Source organism: Anoplopoma fimbria, chromosome 18 (genome assembly GCF_027596085.1).
Source record: "Anoplopoma fimbria isolate UVic2021 breed Golden Eagle Sablefish chromosome 18, Afim_UVic_2022, whole genome shotgun sequence".
Classification (NCBI taxonomy): domain Eukaryota; kingdom Metazoa; phylum Chordata; class Actinopteri; order Perciformes; family Anoplopomatidae; genus Anoplopoma; species Anoplopoma fimbria.
In genome coordinates, this window is record NC_072466.1 from 13,338,959 (window position 1) to 13,357,849 (window position 18,891).

Genomic DNA, 18,891 nt, shown 5'->3' on the forward strand with positions numbered 1-18,891 from the left:
CCAGCATTTATTTAGTACTTGACCTAAACTAGTAGCTAAAACTCAGGGCCCCCCCGTTTTTTCTTCTGGTCGGTCTCTCACTGAGCGGCCAGCTTTATAGGAGTTCAACAATAAAAACATGTGTGGCCAAACAACAACTTATTTTAGACAAATTCTAAAATGACCAAACATTCCTGTTAACTTGAATGTATGATCAAAGAATACTAATATATAATATACAGTACTAGGCTAAGGCTTTACTCTAGGAGTGGAATAGTCTCTCTATAGTGGTAGTAGTAATATAGTATATCTATCATGTGCCATTTTATTTGAAATCACGTGTAAAATATATTTACCATATAGTGAGCTTAAAAATTTCAACAATGAAATATCTCCTTGACAAGGACATTACTTTACAGATGGATGGGAAAATCACAGCTGTGTGACACTAAACTTGTCAATGCTGCTAAAAAATGATGATGTCACATAAGTGTACAATTTCTCAATTTAGTGCTCACTAAAGAGTAAAATACAATGTCTATAGGGAATTAGTGAAGAGAACAGAGTTTAAGAATTGTGCCAAGAATTTGATGCCAACCTTTAATTGTTAATGCTTCGGTCATTTTACTCAAAAATTAATGAGGTTCAATACCAGCCCTAACTGAGAATTAACTAAGACGAAGCATATATTGAAAAAAAAAAATATTTAATGGCAGAATAGGAGGGGGAAACACATTCTTTAGTCCATCCAGTGCATCTCAGGATGTTACTGTACAGAGGGAGGAGTTGTAGTATCTGTTCACACACAGAGAGGTCAGTCAAGGGACAGCATCCGCCTCTCGCTTTGTGTGGGTAAACTAACAATAAAAAATAAAAAAATCATTATCTGGAAAAAAAACAACTATAAAAAGGGAAAATATACAACAGGGGTTTGCAGTGAAACAGCTGGAGCTGCCAATGAGGCAGAGTGTGGTACGCTCTTCTCCTCTGGGTAAAGTCCTCGTAAGAATAGTCTCTGTATTGCAGCTGTATGCTCTTCTGCAGCGTGTCCTCCTCCTCCTCCTCCTCCTCTTCCTCCTGCTGCTGCTGCTGCTGCTGCTATACCACGGCGTACTGCTGATACAGCAGCTCCCGGATCTTATAGTAGTCGTCACACAGGCAGCCTTCCAGGCCGATGCGCCCGGCCTCCGTCTGGACACAAAAATGCACAGGTCATACAGGTCCATTCATTAACACTTTGTACGACATTGTTTCACCTTAAAAACATAGACATACAAGCACTGTACAGCCCCCTGCTGACCTCTGAAATAAATATGCATCCAATTCATTCCCACAGACTTTCTAATGAAGCGATTTGCTTCAAGTTTTTCTTTTTAAGTAGCACACGCACAAGCACACACGCCTTTAAAAGTCTCCCTTCTCTTTGATCTCATTTTCTGGGTTGTGTCTATTTTAAGTTCTTGTCAATTTTGCATTTGTTGTTGGTATCCTTGCTCACTCCAACTTTCCCTTTTCCTTTAGTTGTTAAGTTCTGCCTGTGATTCTTTTTTTGCCCGTTTCTTCTGAGGTGAGATGTTTTCATATGCCACTTGGGTTTTCAATTATCCTTAAAAAGGCTGCATTTGTTTTTCTCTTGTGTTTAATGTTCTACTTTTTGGTAGACACTGGTATATTATCTCATAGGGTGGAAGTAAATAAACCTTAACTAAAGATCTGCAACCTTTTTGATATGAAGTGCCATTATTAAATGTTCTTGTTAATCAGTGTGCCATATCAACAGTAAGCATAACATGAAGTTAATTTATGACTCCGCAATCAAATTTAAATCCCCAACTGATCTGTAATTCTAGTCGATCCATATAGGCAACATGCATAACATTTAAAAAATAAACCATTTTATCTAATCGAAAAAAAAACTTATTATATATGAGAGCACTAGACAAGAAGCTACCATCATAAAACCATCCACATCCGAAATGATTAACCCTACCAACCTTACACCATCTTGTTCATCAGCAATAAACGTAAAAAATCCTGCTAAGAAGGCAACGAGTACCAGCCAATCAAAGGCAGAGTAGGGTAAGTCTTTGCGGAATGCGGATGGGGAAAGAAATCAATGAAACTACCTCTAATAACAGGCCGCGCAACCGCCAACGGCTGTGAAGGAGTCATTTGGAATGTGGATGAGAGGGCACTTTAAATATTCCAAAAAACTCTCATGCATCTTATTGCTTTTGTTCCATTAGTTGATCTACCGCGTGCCAATAGTGCCACTCGTACCAAAGGTTTCTTAACCCTGAAATAAACCGTGAAGAACCACACTGTTTTGTTTCATTTTAAGACACTTAACTTCACAGGTTTTGTGAAATTCTGATCAATTACATTCCACCTCCAAGGCAAAACAATAATCTTTATAATTCTTTATTTAATGTTTATTTTGGTAAATACTTTTTACTCTTAATCTACAGTGACCACGTTGTATGACACTGCAAACAACACCACTTAACTGTCGTGGTAACAATTTGACTTTAGTTTACTGCCAATAACACACATAGAAATACATTCAATGGATACCGCTGCAGAAATACATTCAATGGATACCGCTGCACATGTTTCTCTAGACTCAGCTCCTGTATTTACTGTACGATATCACTATATAGACCCAGCTGCTGTATTTACGCCATCAAAAACAACTTGCACTGATCGGTGCTGCTTGCTTGGGATGCAAGTCAATCCATCATCAAACAAACAGAGAAGCTAAATGTGTCACATTGGTTTACAACCATATAAGCATGTGTTTTTCTGACAATTTTCAGTGTATCGCTACTTCTGATGGCTTACAGTCAACAGAATCTGAGGCAATACATACTCACATCATTGGTAAAGTATTCGATCTCTGCCTATTTGTTGCAGTTGTAAATAACTTTTGTGTGCTGTTGGGGCTTTTAAGGGTACAATAAAAGTTACTGAAGGCTACAGACAGGAGATGTGAGAGGACGTATATTTTGCGATAAGTTAAAGGCCTTTAAAGTTCTTTAAATTTGTTGGACACTTAATTATTTTCAGTGTTTCGTACAGCACCTTTATTTCACATGCTTTTAACTTCAATAAAAAGGCTACATATCAACTATGCATATCCCTTGCACATAGAACTAAATATGAATCAATTTGGTATACGGCTCAACATTTTCACTGCCTGTTTTGGCGAAAAACCAGCCTATGTCATATGTCTGTGCTGGCCACTTTCCCTGTAGAGGGCGAGTGGTGACGAGTTTGGCAGGGAGCTGACGGATAGCACACTCACTGAGCCAGTGGGAAGGACAACTCACCCTGCGAACGGCCACCATGTTGTTGCATACCAGCACTCCTCCCACAAACTCGGCCTGGATGCCCTCTCTCAGCAGGACCTGCTTAAAGTCGGACAGGCGAGGCTCGTTGATGAACACCGACTGATGTCCAGGAATCTGAAAGGGAGAACGGAAGAGAGTCTGAGGGCTGTCTGAATTGCTTATATGCCCTTGTGTACACATAATAGTGGAACTGTGTTATATTGCCTTCTCAATCCGAGCCCAATGGCTATCTCCTCACTGCTCTTCTTATCAACTCACCTTGGGCAAACTGTGTCCAAACCTCTTTCTTGACAACATGGAGTCTTAGCACATGAACACTGGCTTTCCACTGGCTGCAGCAGCTAGATGCATCCTTTGCTTGTACAATTTTTAACCATTAGTAATTTGCATGCCTGCAAAGACTCTTGAAATTAGGTTATACGTTTTGTTCATTGTTGCTTCACTTCGATGTTTGACCTTCGCTCAGTATTATGATGTATATGCAGAGTTTGACACCAGAAGGCTGTGTTTCATGTTCATGTGCTGAAGGGGGAAAGTTTCTCTGTGCTCACCTTCAGTCTGAGTTTAATACGCGTCTCTACGAGCATGATTTGTGACAGCACAACTAGTGGGGAAGATAATCATGGTCAAATAACCTACAGCTTGTATTCAAGGTGGATGTGCTTCTCAGCGAAGTGGGAGACATCTTGTGACAACCAATTAAACCTTTGAAGTGAATACCTTTGCATATTCATATCATCTAAATTTGTTAATCAGGAAAAAGGGAGTAAATGACATTCTAAGAATTTTTAAACAAGGTAATGGAAAAAAACATGAATTCTTATTCCAAGCAGGGTGGAGAGAATTTGTTGAGCTTACTGTTAAAAGATGTTGACATAAACTTTCACACATTTCCGAAAACCCCTAAACTCATATTCCGATATACTGATTGATCATCTCAACCACATTGTGTCCGTTTCCTGCCTCACCTCTTGTGGAGGCAGTGGCTCCAGCGTGGGAATGACATCACTCTCCTCAGACACCTCCTTCTCGTCCTCCCCAAACAGGTTCTTAATGGCTCGCTGTGCTGCCACCGCCGTGGCATTTTGGTCGATGTCAAGATCAGGGGCGACATCCATGGCCAGCTCGCCGTCCTCTGTCTCCTCCTTCACACCCTCCTCCAGCATCACGCCTGTGTCCACCTTCACCACGCGCATGTCTAGCACGCCATCGATCCAGGCTAGCTCTGTGTCTTTGGCCTTGCAGAACTGCAGCGAGCTCACCAAGGAGTCTTTCAACCGCACCTTTAACGCAAGAAGATGAGACAAGATGAACATAGAAGGTTGATTTTGTGCTTTGCTAATAAATAAATAAAAATCAACCTTGTAGCAGTTTAATTCTTAGCTCAACTACCAACTAGATGTAACATACAAAAAATGACCTGATAAAGTTTTATCAGGTTTTATTATTTCACAGCAGAATATTTTAGCTTCATGAAACTATTAAACACATTTAAGGATACATGATAAGTCCTAAGTACAACAATTTTGGATATCTAATCATCAGAAAGAGGCAGCCATATTCACTCTAATAAAAAGCAGGCTTTTTCTGAGGCTGACCTGGTAGATGTGTGTTTCACTGGTGGCGTCTATGGTCTCCTGCAGTTTGGGTGTGTAGACCTTGATGTCCTTGCTGAAAGCCTTGCAGGACTCAGCCAGGTCGAGACTGGCTTCCGGCGGCCCACGAACAATCACCAGCTGTCTGGGCTTCATCTGATTTATAATCTTCTTGATGGAGTCGCCATCAGAGCGACCTTCGTAGTCTATGTACATTATCCTCGCCCTGTAGAAGAATTACAAGTAAGCATAAAGCTTTTTAATTCACCTGAATGGTCAAACATTGTTTAATATCCTTGCAGATAAGATTTCTAATTCCTAGATTCTTCCAAAATGTCTTAAATTTCAAAGACCTATGGGAACTAAAACCTGCAGAGTTCTTGTCACAGAGGCAGACGGATTTAAGATCACTCACCTTATTTCAAGATTTTCTACACTTGAGATGCATTTGGTGGGAACAACAGAGAGATCCTGGTCCATGGGCTCATCACCGTTGGTCAACCCAGATTCCAGTTTGCTTTTCTCCTCCTCTGTGGCTTGCAGTTCAGGAACCAGAAAGTCTTCTAGCCTGCGAAAGAACAATAATGAGTTATTGATGACGGCAGCAAATATTAAGTGTAAATTCTCTTCATGCATCTGTAATCTGATGTGTATCAAAGTTGTAGCACCTGATGACTTCCCCATACTCGTCCCATTTGATTCTCTCCTCGTGTGTGGGGAACATAGGATAAGACTTTTTGGCTTGTTTGAAGAAGCTGCCTTTGCGGCTCCCCTCGCTCTTCATCATCAGGTCGTGGTGTTTAGTTTTCACTGCAGCTGGCTGATCCAGATCATCGTCCATATCGCTCTCGTCACTCGAGTCAACATCCACCCTGCAAATGCACGAAATACACATTAACTGTGTACATACAAGTCTCATTTTCCCCAAGGACAGGCAACACATATTTTGCTTAGTTGCAGAGAATGAATGTTGTCTTAAAGTGGCATGACTCATCTCCCATTTGCAACTCTCCATTTAAATAGCCTCTTTTATATTTGCAAGCTGGAGCACCAGATTTGCATTTCTGCTAGCTTTTTACATAATTTCCTGTTTTAGCTGTTAAAAGACGGTAACATTTTATGAATAACATGTTTTGTGACACCACCAGGCATAAAGCAACATCAAAAGGAGACATCCAACCCTCGTGCACCCAGTCGACCCATGTTTATTCTTACTTACTCTTTTGCTTGTTCAAGTTTTTTAGCTGCTTCTTTCTTAACTTTATCCTTTTCAAGAAAATCTTCCAGCTCCTTGCCTTCGAGCTTCACTCTTTTTCTCACCTGCCATAACGAGAAGAGTGAAAGATGGATATGATGTAAATGATAAAATGACACATTCTATTGCTTTCTCAGTGGGGTCTGAATGTGACAGAACAGAGCTTCTCATGGGGAAAACACTGCATTGAGAAACAATCTGATAAATCAGCATTGTGACCGCCGGTCTCACCTCCAGATCCAACATCTTCTCTCCAGGATTGTCAATGAGGTAGCGGGCCAGAGTTCCAGGTGTAGTGCGGTAGGTCAGGATGACAGAGTTTTTGGCGTCTTGGCACCACTGGATGAAGAGTTCTCTGGAAAAGCCAGACTCGAGGTCAGGTTGGCTGCAAAGCACCACCTTGGGACTGGGCACCCGCGCCAAGTCTGCCAGACTGTGGCACAGGGTCAGGTGGCGGAACTGGAAGGGGTTGTTTCTCTTGTCTTCAAAGCACCTCATGAGCTTGTCACTCATCCACTCAACCTTCAGGGAGAAAGTGGATTAAGCTCATGTTATTGTGCACATTTGTTGTATTCAGCAAATAACGTGATTCTGAATCTGAACTCTCCTGGTGAAGTCACAAGGAAGGAATACTACAATATCCTGTGAAGTGTAAAATAGGTGATTGATACCTGGGACTTTGAGAACTCCACCACATTGTAGCTGACATTGTTCAGCAGAGCCAGTGGGTAGGCTCCTAGCCCAGCATCTTTTGTCCTCCAAATCTGATCCAAGAGCTGAGCAAGCTCCAACACGCGCCCAGCTGTGTCCACGGCAATAAGGACATTGCCGTCACCACGAAGTGTCTCCATTACATTGGCTATGAGTAAAAAAAAAAGAGGAAATATTTACAAACAAAAACAGCATTTTTATCCCATTGTATTCATTTTAAAATGAGTACCTTTACAGAAAAAGAGGAGGGTTTGAGAAGAAAAAAAAAATCATAATATAAATGAAAAATCTACAGTTTGCAAAATGCAATTTAATCCTTGTTCAAGATAATTGCTAAGGGTCTAAAACACCAAACATTATAGTCCTTTTACACAATATTAGACAGGACAAATACTGACCATTTGAATCTCATGGAGGATTAAATATTATTTTGTTACACCACAAGACATGTTATAATATAATTGCAATACTTCTTAAATGATAAATAATTCAATTGAATAAATATATTTTTTGAATACACACATTACTACTTAAGAGTCTTGTGAAGATGACTTACTAAGGAGCAGCTCATCTCTCTGTTTGCGACGTGGCTGTACATATGTAGCATTGAAGGAGTCTGTGATCAGTAAAGAAGGACGACTGATGCTCTCCAACGTGCAGCCGTTGAGGTGTCTAGAATAGAGAAACAGAGTAAAAATGGACTTGAGCTAACAGCCAACTAGAAACTAAAAAAAATCAAATTTTCAGTCAATGTTTAGTGGACTCACATTTCTCTCTTGTGGTTGAAGTCAACAGCATAAACAATCTCCTCCTCGCCATCCTTCACAATTTTCCAAATAGTGCCTCCAATCATGTGACCGGCTGGAAGTGGAGTGATGGAAAGACCATGCCCTTTCCCTGTCAGGTAAAAAGAAAGATGTGAGACACTGAGGAATAGGTGATACATAAACAGGGGTGACTACTGTCCTGACCTAACTTGGTCTACAGCTCACTCACCTTTCAGATTGACAATCTGAGAGTATTTCAGCTGCTGGATTTTATCGAAAGCACAGTCCACGTCATCGAGGGTGAACAGTGTGAAATCTTCACTGTTATTGCGAGACTGTGTGGAAAGAAGAAGAATGATTAAGAAATCAATGGTAATGATGCCATCAAGCTCTAATAAATAACTTTACATGCATTACATTCCCCACACCCCCTACCTACCTGATATAGATCATACATGAACATCTGACCCATCTTGTAGACGGGAATTGTAGCATAAATAGTGCAGTTTAGACCCAGTTTCCCCACAGCATATGGCAGGGCTCCCAGGTGTATGGGGTCAGGGTGGGAAAGGAGCACGGCATCGACCTGATGAACATATCTGCAGGGGGAGAAAAGCAGATATTACACACTTGTTTGTTTCACAGTGTGGCAAAGTGATGGAATCAGAAGATTGAAACCACACAATTACCGTTTCATAGCATCAATGTGTTCCATGGAGAAGTTCTCATCCCAGCCACAGTCCAGGAGGAAGCGGAATTCATCCACCTGCAGCAGGTAGCAGAGGGCCGACTCCTCCTGAACCCCTGACACGGCTGTCAGTTTGATGATGGAAGTCATGTTTCTTCAGTTGTCACGCTGAAAGTAAAAAAATGAGATTAGCAGGAGGTTAAGCTTACCACACAACAAGCATCCTAATAAACAAAACAAAAATCACTTTAATCAACACTAAGCACTCATTCCCTTCAATCAATTAATTCTACAACAATAGACACGTGACGGGTGGTTACATATGTGTCTGCCTAGTTTGGCTGTCGGTAAAAAAACAAGCACATTTGAAAAGTCAAGCAGTTTGGTTACTAGCCACAGCTAGCAGCGTTAACAAAGTAACTGGTACCCGGCAAAGCCTGTCTAGTTAGCATGCTAGCTACACTTAGCTTTGGGATGTAACGTTAAGTGACTTGGGTCGGTAAAGAAAGGTGCAACGTACCACTAAATGTGAGATAATGTAATTTTCTCCCGTTGATATTGAAACAGAGTTGGTAAATGTTCTATAATTCAAACATTAAGGCATTTTGGCGAGCGTTCACAGTGCACACTTGACTAGCAGACATGTTTACCGCTGCATGTGTGAAAGGGCAAAGGAGCGTACCAACTATGGTGGGGTTAACACGAAAAAATACTTTTACGTCTAAACACCAAATCCTTATTTTATCGTTGTATGTTTTAATAAATGTCCTTAAATGATGTTAGTTCGTACGTTGCGACTGAAAATATTACCCATGATAAGAGCCATTACGGTAACTCTTTTTTTGGGATAGTTCAAATGACACTGTCGCATTTTCACAGTTGGTACAGTCCAATGTCCTCTGCCTGGTGGATGAAGAGCTAAAGGCCACGGCTTGGTGTAAACAGAAGGTAATCTTTTATATTTCCCTTGTGCCTCTTTGACATTTGAGTCATTGTACTGTATCATGTTGAATTGGGCTTAGTACAAAGCAGTTGCTTTAACGTAGATACCATTCTCAACAAAAACCTGATACACATTGCTAATGCTAGCTAGCCAGCTAGCCGACTAGCTAACCAGTTAGCTTGGTGCAGGACCTTTTTGTTGGTTATTTTATTATAACGTTCAGTGTTAAAGGTTAATAAATGAGGTTTAGCTCAGAGCTCTGTCTGACAAACGTTAGCAACAATGAAAGGACTAAATAACACGCTCAATTACGTTTCTGTCAGCACAAAGTCCAAATAGTGTCCAGGCAAATGAGGTCGCCCACAGGCTACAAACAATGTTTTAGAGGTGGTCATCAGGATTTGTCACATACAGTTTAAGTTGTGCAATCCTATCAATCCCAAATAAGAAATATGTCAGATCAGCTTTACTAGTGCAATAGCTTTAGTGTCACACGTTTTGTGTAGTTTCTGTAAATACAGATAGCCTTCCTTAAACAATTGGTAGTCCTGTCTCCTGTGTCGTTACTCAGATGTGATGGGGAAACATATTTAGTCATTTCTTTTTTAGTTACCTATATATTTTGTTATTCACGAACTTCAGGGACTCTGGACAAAGTCATTTTCAAAATTGGCAGAGCAATCTATCGAATATAGCTTTGGGTTTTCATGAAATGTTATAGTACATTTTGTAATGGTGGCATCGAGTGAACAACTTGTAGTGGTTTGTTTCAACGGGCTGATCAGCATTTAAATGCAAATATAAGGCCACCTGTTTGAGATCAGGGTTTGAAATCAGTGCCACAAAATTCATTTTACAATGCGTTTTCTGCTTATTTCTGTAGGAACCATGGTCAACTTTGCAGCACTTGCCCGTGAGCATTGGGTGAACATATTGGTGCCCATGGGCTTTGTGATTGGATGGTACCTTGACAAACAACAGGACCAGAAGCTGACAGCTTTCAGGAACAAAAGTTTTTTGTTTAGCAGGTAAGAATAAAAAGTAATTTCCCAGCTCTGTCTTAAAGTTAAACCGATTCCCCCTATGGTTTTCAGTGGATTAAGGATCCAGTGACATTTATTTAAAATTTGTGTGATGATGATTCTTACTACTGCATGACCTCCACTTTGAACTAATTACTATGAATATAAGTAAGCTGAATGCTCAGTGATAAAGGGAAGACATGTAGTTGGAGGTGCAACAGTTAACTAACAGCTATACAACAGTTACAACACTTAACCCAAATAAACATTAGAAATGGAACCCAGAAGCCTCTAGTTGTTGGTGTTTTACCAAGTCAATTTGCCAGTTCAATAGTAACATAAAATGGGAGCACAATAAGCTGTTTAGGTTTTGATAATAAGCATTTCTAAAACTGGCCTGACATTAAGCAGGTCATCTTACCAGCAGTGTTGCTCTGGGTAAAAACGTATGCAATTTTCTGCCTTCTGTTCTCTTTAGGGAGCTGAAGCCTAGTGAAGAGGTGACCTGGAAGTAGACCGCCCCTACCTGGATAATGTGTCCTGTCATCTGTAGTGTGAATGACTGATTGGTGTCCCTCAAACCAGAATATTTAAGAAGACTATCTCAGTATGTCAGTTGTATAATCAGATAATAAACATGCCCTTTATCATCAAAATAATTTGGTACTTGCTTGTAATTGTTATTGCATAACACATGACACCGTTTCATTCTTTTTAAAAACTGGTTTATTTGATGCCAAACAGAGAGGAAATTCAGAGCCAATGAAGAATACTTGGGGAAATGTGGTTTTGCATTATATTGTACAGAGGCAATCTATTCATGCAGTCAGCAAGACTTAAATCTGTGGCCACTACAGAGGTTCTGCAGTGTGGATAATCCCCCTCTCAAAGAGCAACTCGGCCAAAGCGATCTGGGGATAAGAACAAAAAAGAAGAAGAACTTAAACAGCTGATTTCACAAAAACAGGGGCACTAATAATAATAATAATTTAAAATACACATATATCTAAAATGGGATGTTATATAAAACCATCAACATTCAGGAAAGGGGTAAGAAAAGACGTGCCTATTACCAAAAGCATCAATTTTCAAAAGCAAGACCCCTCCTTCTAAAATCTGACAGTACACAAACATGCCTGAATATGGAGTAGCATCACATCTCAGCACAGACCGTATGCACTTAAAACAACATACCCTGTCCTGTGCAGAATCACATGGGAAACTTCCTACGGTCACAAATTTGGGATACGAATGGATCAGAAACTCAATGGCATCTGTGTGCTGAAAGAAAAAAACAAGTATTAGTCTGTGACATCATTATTGGGACACTAAATACAAAACATGATGATTTACAAACATCTTCCAATCTACCTCTGCTTTTATTTCAAAACTCTTGAGCTCCTCTTTGTGGTAAACTCTGGAGTTTTCTGTCGTGTAGTAGAGATTAACAGCTTCTCCATCACTGCATAGCCTTGGAAAAAAAATGACATTGACAATTATTATTTTTTTACATTTCTGCTTTAATGGATCATTGAATCAGGTTTTCTTGACAACATACAGTCAAAGACACTATACTCTACATTTTGAATAGTCCATTCCAAACCCGCCTGATGTGAACATTATCTGAAATGTAATAAAAAGTCTTATTACCTGGCACATCCGGCACGGAGAACTCTGACTCGGGTCTGGGTAGTGATTTGTGAACCTACATCCATGACTTGCCCACACTCCCACCTTGCAGATGCTCCTTGCACACTGCTGGCCAATTCCTCTGTGGGAGATGGCATGAAACCGTTCAAGCATCCAACACAATTTACAATCATTTACACTTTTATGCAATAGTTCATATTTCTTCTGAATTAAGTGAACTGAAAGCGAGTTTATTCCAAGAACTGACGTATGCATCATCTACCTGGTGTGAGCATGGGAGGGAGGCAGTCATGGAGGAAGCCTCTGGCTTTCTGATCCACGGCAGCATCGACCGGGGAGTAAGTTGCTAGCTTCTTCATCAGATACTCAGTTTGTGAAAAGAATTTTGTCCTTCGTGGGTCATCCTACACACACGTGCATGAGGAGGACTTGGGTCATTAGTTGGTAATTGGTGAAAAGCAAAGTACTGTGAAGGTGACCGGGAATGACAAATAAATAGTAAATAACTGCTGAACTACCTTGTCAGAGTTCTGTACTCCCATGTACGTCAGGTAATCCAAAGGTAAGCCTTGTCTGAACTCCACATCCTCCTCCATTGCTATTTCCAATGCTGCTGGAACCACCTGAAAAAAGGGGAAGTTCAAAACATGGAAAGACCTTAAAAATACAACATGAAAACCTACTTAAAGTGGTTAATTGTATTTTTTATCTATTGCACTACTCTTATCTGAAATAAATGCTGGAATATTGCGCATGAAAAACTATTAGAATTATCTTTTTCCCCCACTTGATTTCAATGGATTGTTGTAGCACACGCGTTACACCGTCTCAACAAGAAGAACTTGGAAGTGTCTGTCGGTTAATTCACATTGGTATCATAAGGGAAATGCTATTGCTTATTGCACTATACCTGTAATGCTTTATCAGTACAAGTGCCAAATGTGCCCTTGCACTGATGCTGCTCTTTGTAAACCATGTATGTTTGTGATCAGTGAGTTTCACCTTATGTAGCAGATCCCCCCAGCTGTTCTTCTGGTAGGAGGAGATGGTAATGTGGAGGGAGTGAGCATCGGGGAGGCAGTCGCCCTGGTGGATGAATCCCCGGGGAAAGTAAAGGAGATCTCCGGCTTCTAGCACCACTTCCAAGATCGGCTTCCCAATGTCTTTCTGATTGAAGTTTGCTGGAGTGAAACACAAAGCAGTCAGTCCCGTCTGAGAGATGATGGCTGTGTGCTATATGGTTAATCAGCTCTGAAGCGTTTGCAGGAGGGAGCCCTTGAGTATGAGAACTTCCTTCACCTTTGTGCAATTAGCTACCTTTCTCTGTGTAGAGGCGTGTCACGAATAACAAACAGTAAAACATTTTCTGTAACCCCTTTTCCCAACCAAATTGAGACAAATGGTTTTTACTACAGGAGGAAAAAACTGTTAATTAAATTAAAAAAAATGTACTCACTACTCGAGAGCACAGGTAAGACCTCATCTTCTGTCCTATGAAAAAGACAGAAAAACAACATCAGCGTTTCATGGAATCAATCAGTCACCTATTTACTAACTTCATATAAATCTACTAGATATACATTTTGTGTACCATTAGTCACATAGAGTAAATGTACAGTGTGTAAACTGAATTAGCTACCAAATGCAAAGGATTCGTTCACATGACTTGGTGTTCCATCTCAAAATATTGAAAATGATCCATTAGTTTCTGCATTTGTACAAAACGGTGTAAATTAAACTCGATGCTGCTCTTTTAAAAAGGTCCCTTGCTGCATCTCACCTTGGGTTGTACACTCTCCAATGTTTCTTCCCCTCCAGCTGCACCACAAAAGCCTCAATGTCGTCATAATGTGGAGCAAAGCCTTGTGTTCCAGGTGGTGTCAGGTATCTGGTTTAAAAAGGGAAAATGCACAGTTTTAGCAGTTACTGATAGCATCCAAAATGAATATCCAAGACTATTTCTGTCCAAAATCCTTACACGTTGGCTCCTGCCATGCTGCCAAACTGCTCTTGGAAGATCGACAGCACGTTCCACACCGTGGAGGAGAAAGACTGGGGATTCAGCATGCGGAGGGAGCAGCCGCTCTGGGAAATGGAGATATGATAATGATCACAAATCTGCGATGAGTGCGCCATGCAGATGGTGCAATGCTACTTTTTATGTACTTAATGCAAAAATTATTTTAAAAAAATCTAATCAATATATTGCATAAACATACATCCAACTGCTCCTTAATGAAGGTGGTCCTTGGAAATTTCAAAGTGAGAAGAAACTATAATGACCCCAATAGATAAAAAAGCCAGTGCAGCTAACATGCTGCAAAAGGTCCAATTATAAGGAATGTAAAAATACAGAATGCTAGTCATAATCACATACTGTATAATAATCTGGTGCCTGCATCAGTATGGCCTTACCCTATAGAAGTCCCAGACAGTGAACGGCAGAGCTCTCCCCGGAGGATTGTGTGTCTCCCTCCTACCCTTAGTGTAGCTCGTGACATCCAGGTTCACTCCGTACTGAACATCCTCCTTAAATCAAACAACACAGACATGTAGTTCAGTATGACAGATCATCATTATATATCAAAGAGCATAACAAAAAGAAAAGGTTCACATACAACAAAAACGGGGCGGCTCATTACCAAAGAAAAAAAATACAATTATTTACTTCCTATTACGTTTCTTTCTTTGTATAAATAAAAAATGAGACCAAACATAATACAACTTCCCATGATATTTATTAGTCTGGGGGATTACAGAGTCAAAACAGTCAATGTCCCACAACAATGTTAACCATTCAGCAAGATCAGTTTTTCAGACCGTTATAATGGTGGAGAGCAATCCTTGAAGTGCCAAAACATTCCCACGTTAAATGAAGGACAGTACCTTCTTAATTTTTTACACTTTCATCCATGAGTCCTATAACAATAATAATGACTGTGTACAATTTCTTTTAGTGTGTCAAAAGATCTGTCTTGATGATAACATAACGGACAAATTCCAACACAGGTGTGGAAATAATGGATGAAGTAAGAATGGATGAGGAAATGTTTCAGATCCTTACCTGTCTTAATATGCGATCAAACTCTGCTGTGGAGAATAGTCCCTTGTAATAACCGGAATTCTTACGTTGAACCAGAATGGGCTTCTTTTCCCATGTTTCTCTACGGAAAGAGGAAAAATATTAGTCGGGGAATACTCCAAGAAAAAGATGACACCTTGTACAGGGTATATTATTATGCAAAATGTCTGCTTTGTACCAATATTGGGTTAAAAAAAAACTGTGTTGATCTTTTTTTAAATATGAGAGAAACCCTGCCAAAACATTCATCCGTACCTGAAGAAGGATTTGGCAGGAATGGGGTTGATGAGCCACTGGAACAGCTTGCTCGCTCTCTCCCTACTGTTGTTGATTTTTGCCAGGTCGGCCAGCAAAGCATCCAAAGCCTCACCATCTCCATTTACACACTCCTCATCCTGCATCAGAAGCATAAAGACTCTTTGAACCATAACTGAACAGTATGGTCGTTTTGGCGTCAAAATAATAATCATAATAACATTACTATTATAAACAATTAAGAAGTCAGAGTAACAGATCATAACTTCTTGGGTGTGAAAATAGCACCCATGGCTTCCATCTTTGCAGCAGGTACAAACTTACTTCTGTAACTCCCTTAAGGCTCTCCTCTCTTTGTGGAGACTTAAGAAGCTTCTTTCGCCTTTTCTTCCTTTCAGGCTTTAATTGAGCTTTTACTGTGGGGACCTTATTGGCCCCATTCTCCTTTTTCCTTTTCTTCTTATCTGCCACCTAGAACATCATACAAGTGGCCATAAGGCCAAACACATTGAAAATAGATACATAGTTAGCCTATGAGAAATGAAGAGTAGATGTCATGGTTTCACAGCCAGCGTGGACTGTCTATCAGAGGGACCGTGCTTGTCTCAGCACTGTCCCTCCTGCAGCTGTGAGTCCATCACAGAGCACAGCACCAAGCACCACACATGTTTCTACCACATCACTCCAATAACATCCAACGTTACCTGCCGGAGAGGCTTCGTAGCCGGTTCAGGCAAGTCTGCAGGCAACGTTTGATACAACGCAAAGGCTGACATGTGTTTTCTCTCCATTTTCCAGAATGTACGTCATCAGCCCGCGACTGCTGGTGAGTCTTCTTTTACCGTTATTTGTGCACGTTTGCTCTCTGACGGACTCAATACTGACGCCTACAGTGTTATACTACAAGTGAGTCAGGACATAAAACCAGCTTATTGGACGTTCTGGACACCTGATCAAAACATTGTATTTATTGATTTTTTTCTCCCCAAAGTAGTTCTTTAAATTCACATACAAGCCAGCAGCCAGAGATTATTAACACATGGACACAGTGATGGGCAAACAAGCACAACAAAACACATTTGGAAATCAGCAAATAGATTGGAGTATTTTCCCTTTAAAAAAACAAAGGAATTTCAAGGTGAAGATGGTCCATCAAGTGATAGTTATGGACTAACATTCAAATTAACAGATAATAACTAAGTAATATTTTGCTTAATATTAACAAACTGAATATTTTCTTACTTGTTTCTGTACTCTTACATTTGGACATGAGCACTTAGTTGCAGATCCTGTATCTCACTTAGTCAGTTAATTTGTACATATATTCCCAGTGAGGATTATAAAATGTACTGCCATTTTAAGATAAAATAAGATAATCCTTTATTAGTCCCGCAGCGGGGACATTTACAGGATTACAGCAGCATAAAGGATAGTGCAAACGAGAGACATAGTAAAAAAAATACAAGATCAAAAATAAGTTTTATAAATAAGCAAATGAGCAATAAAAACCAGTAAAGAATCCACAGTAACTAAAATATTATATATACAGACAGAAACTATTATAACTATTGTATTGCACAGTAACAATAAAGGGTCTATTGGTTTCATACTACCTGTCTTATGTTAAGTTCAAGTGTATTTCTTTATTATTATATTTCAAATGCTGCGTTTCAGCAAGCTCTTCTGATACAATTCCCCCCACCCTCATAATGATTAAAATGTAATTGTTTTTCATGTCTCTGCTTTCATCATAAAGATAAAGATAAAGATGTTTTTATTTTCATTGTAGTGATACAACGAAATTCCGTTTGGTAGCCCTCAGCTACAGATAAAAATACACAAAAGGAATGAAAACTTTACTATGTATAGCAGGAGAGTATTTAAAATTTAAAATGTGTGCAAACAGTGTAAACATTTCTTTTAACATCTACAAAAAAAAAATCGTACATTTACAGCATCCTTGTGTATGCTCTTTCTGTGCTGTTTTGCTTTTCATTCGTTTCATTCAATCATTTTCTATATAAATACCCAAAGACAAATAAAATGTTATAGAAACATATAAAACATCACCACACAGTACCAACAGTGACCACTGGGTGGAGTATTTCCCCAATAGTTCATGCGTTTGAGCGACACGTTTAGTGAACACCGTTTCCCACAATGCCTTGCGGCGCGCTGTCGGCGCTGTTTGTCCGGCCGTCGCTCCAACAATGCAGCTTTTAATGGTGCTGTGAGCGGTGCGAGCTGAAAACGCAGCAGCGCCGCAGGCTTGTCCGGTGACTGTAGTCGCTCAGATTCAGCACAACCGGATTTTGACGGTATCACAAAACCTGCCACGCTACTTGTGACTCCGTTTGTTTTAGGACATCCCCGACTCTTCTGCCGGGGTGAGTAGCGACTGAAGCTAGCCTTGTTTCTGCTCGTGTAGTGGAGAGCAGATGCATTTTGTTGTGTTGGTTGCTGGCTAGCAGGCTAGCTAATTGGCCAGATGAGACATATGGCCCCTTGTGTGTTTCCCCTGCAACCCCCTGCCTGTCCATATTTAATACAACAGGCGCGTGTCCGCTTGTCCTCATTGTGTTTTAAATGCAGCTTTTGATTACATGTGAATGTAAGAGGTGGATCGTGTCTATGAAGACTTTTCGGGCAGCAGAGTCGCTCTCTGTAGCCGCTGCAAGTCGTGAGTGTGTTTTGCTTTGATCCCGGCTGAGGTACACGTCAACGATGGTAACTTACATGTCAATTGTAGTCCGTCGTATGACTGCAACACATGTTGAGAATGTGAACACATTTTGTAAAATGTGGCCCCCCAGCTTTGATGCTCTAAACCCACAAACCCCCCCCCCCCAAAAAAAACGTGCCCTCTTTTACGATGAGTAAAATGTCACACCGTGCTCCATTCAAAAAAAACTAAAAACTAACAATTTAGAGTCGACCGGATTATTGGCAGGCATCCAGACTGGTTATGCCAATAATGATAACCACAATGAGCATAATGTTAAGTCAACATGCCTTTAAACACCGACTATTGTGTCTGCGACATACAAGTCATCATTACAATACGCAAACACTGTTAGTTACACTCCGTTATAAAACTATGAATATGGCTGTTCTGTTTGCTGTGTTAGGATAAAGGTAAGGGTCTCTCAACATGTCTGCTCTGTCAGTCATAGTGCACCTTTGCCATTTCATCAAGTTAGTAAATAACTGTAATCATTTATTTGCTATGAAATTCAGAGTGATCTATTTTCCATAGAGGAGATCATCAGGTATTGCTGATCTCTTTGACTTCACTCAATGCTTTGCTCATTCATTTTGATAATATCAGTTTTATTCGGTCCGTTTTGTCCCATCTATATAGATGAGAGTTCACTAAATAGCAGATACACACACACACACACACACACACACACACACACACACACACACACACACACACACACAGAGGTTGATTTATTGCAGGGGTGTATTAGAGCAATCCTGAGAATATTAGAGGTCTGTTGAGAGCCAACCTCTTGTATTTTGACAAATGAACCCAAGTAGCCTCTATTAAGGCCAGGCTTAGGATGGAAGTGGGAACACTGAGGTTTCCTG

General features: G+C 40.3%; 4 protein-coding genes across 4 annotated transcripts in view; 2 read left to right on the plus strand and 2 right to left on the minus strand.

Moving 5' to 3' along the window:
• Positions 1 to 221: 221 nt before the first annotated feature.
• Positions 222 to 9,020, minus strand: cpsf2 (cleavage and polyadenylation specific factor 2). The gene is made up of 15 exons (XM_054618704.1): positions 8,866 to 9,020; positions 8,347 to 8,513; positions 8,097 to 8,256; positions 7,887 to 7,992; positions 7,658 to 7,787; positions 7,447 to 7,562; positions 6,851 to 7,038; positions 6,411 to 6,701; positions 6,144 to 6,244; positions 5,593 to 5,796; positions 5,340 to 5,492; positions 4,928 to 5,150; positions 4,298 to 4,612; positions 3,309 to 3,443; positions 222 to 1,170 (listed from the first exon to the last, which is right to left on the minus strand). Exons 2-15 carry the CDS (start codon positions 8,493 to 8,495, stop codon positions 1,078 to 1,080), a joined length of 2,364 nt encoding a protein of 787 aa, XP_054474679.1. The 5' UTR covers positions 8,496 to 8,513; positions 8,866 to 9,020; the 3' UTR covers positions 222 to 1,077.
• Positions 9,021 to 9,224: 204 nt separating this feature from the next.
• On the plus strand, positions 9,225 to 10,969 carry LOC129107264 (NADH dehydrogenase [ubiquinone] 1 beta subcomplex subunit 1-like). Its single transcript, XM_054618705.1, has 3 exons — positions 9,225 to 9,293; positions 10,172 to 10,316; positions 10,789 to 10,969. Exons 2-3 carry the CDS (start codon positions 10,177 to 10,179, stop codon positions 10,823 to 10,825), a joined length of 177 nt encoding a protein of 58 aa, XP_054474680.1. The 5' UTR covers positions 9,225 to 9,293; positions 10,172 to 10,176; the 3' UTR covers positions 10,826 to 10,969.
• Positions 10,970 to 11,037: 68 nt separating this feature from the next.
• Positions 11,038 to 16,154, minus strand: riox1 (ribosomal oxygenase 1). Its single transcript, XM_054618764.1, has 15 exons — positions 16,002 to 16,154; positions 15,622 to 15,768; positions 15,298 to 15,437; positions 15,025 to 15,124; positions 14,376 to 14,489; positions 13,939 to 14,045; positions 13,741 to 13,848; positions 13,417 to 13,451; positions 12,963 to 13,141; positions 12,479 to 12,583; positions 12,223 to 12,364; positions 11,961 to 12,081; positions 11,682 to 11,781; positions 11,505 to 11,591; positions 11,038 to 11,221 (listed from the first exon to the last, which is right to left on the minus strand). The coding sequence occupies exons 1-15, from the start codon at positions 16,086 to 16,088 to the stop codon at positions 11,162 to 11,164; spliced, it is 1,632 nt and encodes a 543-aa protein (XP_054474739.1). The 5' UTR covers positions 16,089 to 16,154; the 3' UTR covers positions 11,038 to 11,161.
• A 1,348-nt stretch (positions 16,155 to 17,502) lies between these two features.
• Positions 17,503 to 18,891, plus strand: part of extl3 (exostosin-like glycosyltransferase 3) — a 29,756-nt gene continuing 28,367 nt past the window's right edge. The window contains exon 1 of the mRNA XM_054618934.1: positions 17,503 to 17,684. The gene's annotated coding sequence lies outside the window, so the exon portion shown is untranslated. The remainder of the gene's footprint in view (positions 17,685 to 18,891) is intronic.